The 10,281-nt window shown below is 52.3% G+C and overlaps 1 protein-coding gene across 2 annotated transcripts in view; it reads left to right on the top strand.

Moving 5' to 3' along the window:
* Positions 1–1,992: 1,992 nt before the first annotated feature.
* The window catches only part of CABLES1 (Cdk5 and Abl enzyme substrate 1), an 83,820-nt gene continuing 75,531 nt past the window's right edge, over positions 1,993–10,281 (top strand). The window contains exon 1 of one of the 2 annotated variants that reach the window (XM_064442864.1): positions 1,993–2,937. In XM_064442864.1, the coding sequence (XP_064298934.1) occupies positions 2,408–2,937 (530 nt within the window). In that variant the 5' untranslated portion in view covers positions 1,993–2,407. The remainder of the gene's footprint in view (positions 2,938–10,281) is intronic. The other variant, XM_064442863.1, reaches the window with a different exon arrangement.

Genomic DNA, 10,281 nt, shown 5'->3' with positions numbered 1-10,281 from the left:
AGAGGCTGGATTTGGAAAATAGACTCCAGGTCTAGTTGCCATAGCAAGCTTTTTTGCTCCAGAGAAAAAATATACACTGTGGCGGCTTCCTCTCTGAAATGTAAGAGGGGGAAAAAAATCCCAGTGTATACCTTACTCAGCTGTAACGTGGGATGCCTGAGTTTCAAGACCTATCTACCATCTAGTAGAGTCCTCGGACCAGAGGTCAGCATCCAGGGAACATGCTGACTGTCAGGCTACAGAGCTGTGACGCTTCTCTGTGGCTCAGAAACCCTCCTCCAAAAAGTCCTGAATTCTTTTAAAAGCGGTATTGCCTCAAAAGGAGCATGGAGCTCCTCCACGGGAGCCGAGTGCATTGTTGCACCACCACCAGACATCCCGCTGGTTCCTACTGCAGGGACGGGGCCCACAGTCAGAAATGGGCACTGCCTGCCCCATCAAAGGAAGGTGGCAGGCCCGCATTTCCTTGGACTTCCTCTCCGAAACAGAAGTTTGAAGGACACTTTGCAACCACAGGAGTACAGAGCATCCTCCCAGCAGGTGGGGGATGCCAGATGGGCTCTTCTCTGGAGAGGTGAGTCTAGCACTCAGGCCAATCCACTTCCCATCCAAATGATCCATCCCTGAGGTGCCACAGGGACAGGCACACCAGTGCCCTCTGATAGGAAAGACAAGCAGCAGCTTGAACCTCAGGAGAGCAGTCTGAAATGAGAATGCTTACTTCAAAACAGCATTTCTCTCTAAGTTGAAGAGAGTAACACTCTCTAAGTTGAAGGTGGGATCTGGGAAACATCCCTTTCCTCCATCATTTCCCCTTTCCTTGCTCAGCGCTTCCTGCTCAGGATGCAGCATTGTCACTGCAGAAGGAGCCCACCCCAGGGACCTGGCCCCTTACAGTTCAGGTTTTGTGGCACTCAGTGTCAGTAAAGGCCAAACTTTCAGAGATTAGTCCAAGTCACAGAGCTCGATTCTAAAGTAATTGAATGCTCAGAAGGTCAATGAGTGACACAAACCCACGCCCATAGCTTTCTCCAATAATAGAATTAGGTCCCCCTCTCTGACCAAGTAATCTTGTTTTTTTTTATCAAATTAGAAAACTTTTGATAAAATCGTAGGGGGCACTACAGTATTTGTGACAGTTTGGGATGACTGTAAATCATCCACCAGCTACAACTGGGATATAATACAAGCCATTGTAACGCTCTATGAAGAAGGCGCACATCGCTATCTTGCAACAACCATATGTTCTGCTGTTTGTATGTATCTGTTACCCAACCCTTACATAAGCTGTTGATGAAATTATCATCACACGACAAGAACACTTGTAGCACGGTTGAATTGATCAAAATAAAAGTCATGAAGAAGCGAAGGAGGTTTGTGCCGAGGTGGGACTGGCTGCTCGCCCTCCCCAGCCGCAGCTGGATGAAGGGGGAGCACGCAGACCTGCGGCCAGCTGCACAACGGCCATCGCTTAGGAAAGGACAGGGAATGCACAGATTCTGGGGTTCAGGCTGTATCAGCAAACCAAGCGCTTGCATTTTCTCTGGTGGAGGGGAGAGGGCAGGCTTGGGGAGGGGGCTGCTTTGACTCCTCAGGGAACTCGTGAGACGGTAGTTGCACGCACGCCTTTGCAGCAGGCCGGCGGTGCGACGCGGCTGACGCCAGGCTTACCGCAGCGGGGGAGGCGCCGCCGGCCGCCGAGCGCACCCCCGGGGGGCTGACCCCCCGCCGCCCGCCTCCCGCCAGCCCCGGGCGCCCGCCTCCACCCGGGACAAGCGGCGGGGCAGCACCGGGGCCGCTCGCTACGGCGCGCCTGCAGCCCGGGCCGCTCCAGCAGCCGCCGGCGGGCCGGGGGGCAGCCCCCGGGTCCGGTGCCGCCGGTGCCAGCCTCCGCGGGCCGTGTGCCGTGTTCTACGGGCACAGACTCCACCTTCCCCGGCTCCCGCCCGCCCCCACGCATCCAGGAAGGGAAAAAGAGGAGGAGGAGGAGGAGGAGGAGGAGGAGGGAAGGGGGTGAAAGGGAAGAAAAAAAAAAAAAAGAGGTTGAAAGGAGGGAGCTCGCCGAGACCCACCCTTCTCCCTCCTCCTCCTCCTTCGGGCTGCTGGCCGGGCTTTTGTTTTCCTCCAGCTCCCCGTTTCCCACACGTGATTGCCGTGTTATTGCACAGGGCGCTCGGCGGCGCGGCTGCACCTATAAATACGGAGCGGGCGGGCGGCGGGGGCCCGGGGCAGCGCGGCGCGGCGCGGCCGGGCGGAGGGCACCCCCCGTCACCCCCATGCACCCCGGCGGACCGACGGCACCCATGCCCCGCCGCCCGCCCGCCTGAGGGGCAGGCAGCGAGAGGCAGCGCCCGGCCAGCGGCGAGGGAGGGAGGGCGGGAGGGAGAGGAGGGGGAGCCGGCCGACAATGGCGGCGGCCGCCACCGCCGCCGCCAGCCCCGGTAGTCCCGCCGCCGGGCCCCTGCCGCCGCCGGAGCCCTGCCCGAGGAAGGGGCCGCCGCCGCCGGGGCCGCCGCCGGCGCCGGTGCGCAGCGACCCCCGCCGCAGGCAGGCCGCGCTCTCCTTCCTCACCAGCATCTCCCTCGACGGGCGGCCCCCGCCGCCGGGTAACGACGGCCCCGCCGCCAGGCCCCGCCAGGCCCCGCCGCCGCCGCCGCCGCCGCGGCTGGGCAGCCCCCCGGCGGCGCCCGCCGAGCCCCCCCGAGCCCAGGAGGAGGAGGAAGAGGAGGAGGAGGAGGACGCCTTCGCTGCGGTGCAGGTGCCGGCCGCCGCCTTCCTGGGCGCCGCGGCGGCGGGCAGCCGCGGCCGTCTCAACTCCTTCACGGCGGGGGTGCTGCCGGCGCCCTTCGGCCGCGCCAGCCCCCAGGGCCTCGCCGGCGGCGGCGGCGAGCTGGGACAGCCCGGCCCCGCCGCCGCCTTCGAGCTGCAGCGGTCCCGGTAAGCCGCGCCGCGGGGATGGTGATGGATGCGCGGGACGCGGGCTGCGCGGGGCGGCGGTGGGATCGCCCCTCGGGAAGGGCGGGCACGGCGCGGGGACAGCCGTGGGGAGGCCCCCGTTAGCCGCGGGGTGGGAGCGGCGGCGGCGCGGAGCCTCCCCCGGCGGGGCCGAGCTGCCGCCGGGCCGGGGGGAGCGGCGGGTGTGCGGGCGTGCAGGGGCAGGTCCGCCGCCGTGCCCCGGCCTCCCGGGCGGCAGCAGGCGTTCCGCGCCCGGGCGCCAGCGCCTGAAAGTTGCCCTCCCGCTAAGCGGTGCAGGCGTGGGGCTGCGCGGCCGCCCTCCCGTGCTGCAGCCCGGCGCAGCGCCGGGAGCGGCTGTCACCCGTTTCTCATGCCCGGTGGCGGATTCAGCCCGCCGTGCTGCCCGCCTTATAGGCGGCAGGCTGGGAACCAGTCCTCAGCCCCGCGCACGGTAGCCGGCTCTGTAGCCCGCAAAATGGGCAGGAAATCTTGCCATCGATGTCCACGGATTCCCGTGTACGCACACGGTGCAAGCAGCGTCTGGCTACCGCCCTAAATAAGCTCCTTGTCTACAAGCACCTCGTGTTGCTGTGGGTTGTTCCTTGCCGCCGAGTAGTCTTTCGGCTTTTAATTCCCAAGGGAATAACCTCACCTGCTTGAAAAGCTGGGACTTTTGGCTGAGAAGGTGCAATCGTGTAATTATGTGCAAATGCATATGGATTAATTGCTCCACGGGTACAAAATCATCTTCCTTCACTTCAACAACAACATACTTGGATATCAAAGGCTGGAGGGGGGGCGGGGGGGGGGAGGAGAAGAACGAGGGAAGAAGCTGGAGGAAATGACCGGGCTCCCCCAAGCCCACATAGGTCACCACTCCCACATTCCCCATTTGCCACACTCCCTTCTTGTTTCTCCCTTGGACAAATAGGTAGACTTTGAGTCACATGTTATTGCGAGTGTTTATAAGGGTAATTGGGCATAGAGAGCTGTAGAAAAAAACCCCTTTCAAAACCAACCAGCTTGGAGAAATTGGAGGTATTCCAGGAGAAAGTTGTCTTAGCTGTGTGCCCCAGTATTGGTTGGATTTATTTTTTTTTTCTTCCGTCTGGATTGTATTGGTGGCTTTTTGAGCCCCTTTTCAGGTGTTGTGCTAGGGAGCCCCACCTTCCCAAGTAAAATGCCAACTAGTGGGTTACCACCCGTCTTCTCCCAGTCACGTGTGTCTCAAAACATTTCCTGCAGTGACAACCCTCTAACTGCGCTGTGGATTACTGGCACAGCAACACGACGCACACGTGCTTGTGCATCTTAGTCTGTGACATGGTTCTGCAGCACGCTGCTGCCCATGGCCTTGCGAGTTAGGAGTGACCCGCAGGCCATGATTTGGGAATTACTTTTCTACTCTTGAACGTTTTGCGTATTGGTGATAATGCGCTTGGCAGTACCCTCTTAGTGTTCAGGAGACTGGATTCTCCTTGGACTTCCAGTTAGTGAATGTATTAGTCATGCAGGATTCCTGTGTCATCTTTCTGGATTCCCAAGGATCGTCCTTGGTTTTCGTTGCTTCCACGCTTTGATCCTGTGCTCGGTTCTGGGAAGGATGCTCAGATCTCACCTGTATCGCTTCTTCCTGTCATTGTTTTCCTTTGCCCCTGTTTGCCAGTCTTCATTTTTTCCTTCCACAACTGATGCTTTTATTTTTTTGTTACGTGAGAACAGTGTGGAGTTTAAGAGGGAAAGGTAATTACCTAGAAATCCAGCGTTGTGCAAGTTTGGCTGCGCGGCTAGTGTGCAAATAGGCTGAAGGGGTAACAAGTCCACGGAAAGGGAAATCACCTAATGAAACCTCGTCAGGGTGCTCCTCCAGTCCTATAACGGCCCTCCTTCACGCTGTATATTTTCTTGTCGTGTAAGATCTAAGGAAAGTGCTGGTTTTCTGATGCTCTTTTGTTCTTTTTGAGAGCTAGATTCAGCTGTGGCGGAGACCTTGCATAACTCCACCAACAAGTTTGAGGCTCTCTGTTGTAGCACTTGCTTACGGCTGGTGCTGGTGCAGGAGGGCTCTGGGTTATGCTCCTGGCTTTGCTGACTGCTGTGATGCTGCACATGTGCAGCCTGGGGCAGACTTTGGCCTGCCTTCAATAGATTTGTTTCTGTTCTGGAAAAGGTATATATTTTTAAGCGTCAGGAACGGACAGCTGCAGACCATGGAGGCTGTATCAAGTGTTTGTTTCTCATCATCTCAGTGAAAAGACATGGTAGGGGCTCCAATTGCTGGGTTCATTCTTAGCTGCACAGCAGATAAATTGCAGGCATGCACAGGGCTGGCGCAAGCCCAGGGACGGAGGGTTCGAGCAGACCTTCTGCTCTCTCCTTCCTCTGGAGAGGAAGGAGCCAAATGCCCAGCACATGGCGTGTCCTCGGCGCGACGGGGTGGGAATCACAGCAACTGCCCAGAGACAGGCATTAGATTGCCTGAAGGAGGATGCGGAGAAGCAGAGAGGAAAATCAGAGATTTTTTTTTTTTTAGTTCGTGCGTGCATCTGCTGCCTCTCCTCCCACCCTTCCGCTCTCCTTGCAGCGGGCTTGAAATTGAGCTTGATGTGTCGTTTGACATACTAGTCCTCTGTGCTGAGACACGTAAGTTATGTTGTAACGTGAAACCATCTTTTCATAACAGTATCAGGCAGGACAGGCTGCCTTGTGTTGTTGTTTTTATTTAGTTTTCAGAACCCATTGTGAACATATAATCAGAGTTTCCTGGCTTTTTTTGTTTGTGTTAGCAGTTTGTATAATTGCGTGCTAGTTTATATTTAACAAGGTTATCATTAATGTGGTTTGGGTTTGTGCTCTATGTGTATTCACAAGAAACAAATGATACAAAAAAAGAACGTGGAGCTTCTAGCTGTTTGGAGGCTAGTATGTAATTATATGTAAATGGTAAAAAAAAAAAAAGCCTGTTCAGAAGTCGGCTTGTGGATGCAAAAGGATCCTGTATAGTGCAGAAGGACTTTGTTTCACTTTTGTGATGAATGGGTGGCTGAGGACATGAGGCTGCTGGAAACTATGACCAGGTTCTGCCAGGTTTTCCTTCATGTCAAATTATAATTAATTTTAATAGCTTCATCTTAAATTAGCGAGGAGCTCTGTGGAACAAGATTGCAGCAACATCGGTTTAAAATCATTTCGGATCCTGCAGATAAGGTGATGGTCCCAGGTACTTGTTTTTGTGTATGCCTAGAATTCTTGTTGCCATAGCTTTCTTTGGGAAAAATACTGCTGTTTCCATATGTGAAGTTCCCTTTTCTACATAAGGCCTTTTCCAGTGGGCTGGGTAGTTAGAAACAAGTGCAGGCTCTTTTGGGGTTTGGGGGTTTTTTTGTTTGCTAAGGAAGCAAATCAATGATTGGATTTGGGGTTTAAACATTGCTTATAGTTGCATTTGTCTGTGTCAGGCTTGAAAGCGGATGGGCAGGAGAATTCCTTCTGGGAACAGCTGGTGCTGGGAAGGAAGCAGAGAGGAGTATCTGCTGAGTAATCGCTGGTGGGAGGTCCGCTCAAAAGGACATTGAAGTTATCATGGTCCAAATAGATTTATCTTCGGAATTTATTGACCTACAAAACATCTAATTTCCTGAGTAATTCTAAAATTAATTTATGATTAGTAAAGCTTGTGAAGATTCAATTTGTTTCTACCCAATAGAAAATAGAGAACTATGGCCTCACTATTTGGAGAGATGCAGTGAAGGGGGGTGCTGGAATGGTTGACTTGGCTGGCTTTTGTACGGCTCGCAAAGTGCGATGGGTTGTTGGTGCTGGAGGAAGCCTCCAGGATGCGGCTGAGGAGCTGAATCCCACCATTTAGCTTTGTGATAGAGGACTGTGAGGTCAGAGCCGGGTCCTCCATGGCCTTGGGTGGGCGGGCAGTGCAGGCTCAGCCCACCACAGGAGATGCCTCCGAACTGAACATGCTAGAGGCAAAAGAAGAGTCTCTCAGAAACAAGTGTCTTACAGGCAGAGTCCTGAAAGAGGAGCAAAACAAAGAGCTGGGGGCACCATCCACCCTGCGGGGTCATCCCAGCATCAGGAGTGGGCTTGTGAGCCGCTGGAAGCACATCAGACCTTTTGTTTGTGATGGAGCCGGTGCTATTCACTGAACCTAAAGCCCTTCAGGCAGCCTGAGTTTCAGAATGATGTATACAAGAATAGCGTGAAAACAGCAATTTAATGGTCTGAGAGGTGAATGGGAAGTGCACATGCCGAACTAAGTCTTTTCGTAGGTGTGTGACCTTGTATACCACTGATGGTTGCTGTCTCTAAAGAAGGGGATGCTTATTGACTTCAGCTGTCACTTCAAGAGGCTGGATGGCCTTCCTGTGCCACCCTGAAGAGGGGACATTCAATAACAGGGTTAAGGCTTAGGTAATAAGGGCTGTTTCATTGGTTGCACCAACGTCCTGCTGCTTCTCTTGGGGCAGGTCCCTCATGGCCTGTTTTCAGTGCTACAGGCCCTGTGTAAGTCTTTGATGCTGTTCCCAAGGGCTGCCCCCCACAAGAATGGGCTTGCAACCCCCATGCACACAGCTTGCAGGCTCCTACAGGAGTCTTGTGAGGGACACGGTGTGTACCCGTGTCCTTTAGCACAAGCACATCAAGAGGCTGGGTCCTCATGGTTGCTTCAAGCTGTGCAGAAGCAGTCACTGACTGCCAGTCGGCTTTCTGAGCTGTGCATGTGCTGAGCATGGCCAGCCCCACATCACGCTGGCCGTCATCCATCGCTGTTGGCCTCTGCCTGCCTTTTGCCTTGTTCAGGGCACAGGTTTGTGCCTCCCTCTGTTGTTTCCTTTGAAACTTGTGGAAAGTCTTGTGGGAAAACTTGTGGAAAAAACATCTTACAGATGGTAGCTGAAGTTGACCGGCCGTTCAGAAGTCACTGCAGTACGATGCACAGATTGATGGACAGCATAGATGCATTAGCCTTGTTCCCTTAATACACAAAGCTTTTAAAAACAAATCCCACAGAAGTTTGCTCTGGCATATTTTAGGCTCTTATTATATGACTTAGCAAGCATCTGTGGCAGATAAAAAAGGTAATATTCATCAGACAAGGGAAAAAAACCCTTTGCTGTCAGTTGTGAAGAGGAGCTGGGGCAGAACATAGTGTTCATGACTATAGGGAATTAGTCAGACACCTTCATAGAGGGACAGACACTTGAGAAGGAGCTGCCTCTGCTGAAGCCTCAGGGCTCGGCAGGTTTGGGAGTGAGAAGGCCTTAGAGCTGGATGGGTGAGAGGGCTCTGCCTCATTAACCTGCTGTGAGAAAACCTGAGCTGGTAACATGTGAAGAGTCGTGTTTGCATTGGCTGCATTTGCTGGCCACCAATTCAAAGCCTTCGAGGTCCAGCCTGCCTCGGGAAGTCCCGTGGCTACACCGCGCAGGTGCCTAGCTGGTGTGCGGTGACCCCTCATTAGCCGTGAGGAGAGCGGAGGGGCGAGACACTTCAGCGGGTTTGCTTATGTGGGTGGCGCATTTCCATTACTCGATCTTGCTTTTCACCCTTTTCTTTACTGGCAAAGCTCCTGTGCAGGCAGCCGTACTGGCTCTTTTCCTTAGGAGCCTGCTGCACAGCTTTCTGCCGTACAATGCTGCAAGCATCTTGAAATGATGATCGGTAGCAACCATCAGAATGACTAGCCCTCCAGACCATCACAAAAACATACCTTCATGGTAGATAGATAGGATAATGACAGAACACGGTTTGATGACAGTTTTTGGATAGGAAGTATGCTTTAATCTCTAATTATTATGACTTTGAGAACTCTTCTGGTGGAGGATATAGCTTAGCTTGAAACAGTTCAAAACGCCTGAAACACAAATGAGATTCCCAAGTGTGCTCTCTGAAAGGAAAAAAACCCAACCCTCTAGTAATTCCGTGGCTTCCTAGTTTCAGAGAAGTAAATACCAGGTGGGCTGTCCAGAGGCTCTGTAGAGTGGTGTGTGTGATAGGTAAGGATGATGAGAAGAACCAAATCCTGACTTTCCCCCCTCCCTGCCCCCGATTTCAGCTCTTTGTAGTCTTTCAGGCAATATCTCCACTGCACGAACATAAAGGCTCATCTTCATAATTTCACCTGAAAACACAGAAGTTTGGTTTTACGTGTTGGGACTTCTGTTCATTGAAACTTCAGTAGACACCAGCTTATCCCATGATAAATATGGGAAACCAAATTCTACTTGAGCCATGCAAATATCCAGAAAATTCACCCCTTGACGTTTGCTAATACCTCCAAGGCTGTAATCAGTCCTTTCTGACAAACACTCTCTTCCACACCCAGAATTGCTGTTGATGGCTGTGGGGCTCCCACCAGATACCAGGCTTAGCAGTGCAGCAGGTGCAGCAAGACACAGAGCTGGCTCTTCTCATAACCCGACTGAAAAAAAAATACTTGCCAGTCTGCTGTAAGAAGTATTATTCCTAGAAAATGGAAATGACATAATTTGGCATATTGAGAGTATCTGCCGGCCTGCGGTGTGCAAATAACTCACTGAGAAATACGTTAGGAGAAGAAAATTTCACCGGTGGTTGGAGAAAAGACGATGTGCCAGTGGGAAGCTTCTAGGACTCTCGGGGTTTGCTTTTCAGGCTGCAATATGCAGATTTAGAGGAGTACATATTTAAGGAACGGTGAGGTTCCTTTACAGGGGCTACTGTGTTATATTCGAAGCAACTGCTTTCCTGTCATGAATGCTAAATGTATTTTCTCTTCTCATAATGTGTTTCAAAGACAACACTACTCTTAGCAGCTACATTTCAGAGCTTTTGCCTAAAGAAGGTTTTCTATTGTGGAAAATTTAGAAGTGAATCAAAAGGGATGCAAAGGCTACCTTCCTTTCTAGAAGTATATATTTTTTAAAAGAAGCCTTTCACCCTGTGTGTATGAATGTAAAGGACAAGAACATGTTCTTAGCAAGCAGTTGTGTTTTCTTCCTTGTTGTTATAGATTAGGCTAGCAATTTAGTGAAATTGAGGTTTGGGGAAAAAAAGATTCACTCACCCCAACTGAAATGTGTTTTCCCCTGCTTGTCATGGATGGCAGGGGAAGGTATGTCCTTTCTGACCAAGGATCCTGCAAAGCCTAAACTGTACATTTACGTATGTATAAAATTACTCGGTTAAATCAAATGCCTGTGTATAAAGTTATGCTAGTAAGTAAATCTTTGCAATATCAGGGATTTTACTGTAAAGTAGTGGCAGGATTAAAAAATAGAAAGCTAGATGACTTTATTTATAATAATTTTTCAGGCAACAGGAGATTGCATT

This window comes from Phalacrocorax carbo, chromosome 2, assembly GCF_963921805.1.
Source record: "Phalacrocorax carbo chromosome 2, bPhaCar2.1, whole genome shotgun sequence".
NCBI lineage: Eukaryota > Metazoa > Chordata > Aves > Suliformes > Phalacrocoracidae > Phalacrocorax > Phalacrocorax carbo.
The sequence above is the reverse complement of the archived record's forward strand: the minus strand, read 5'-3'. Positions and strand labels throughout refer to the sequence as shown.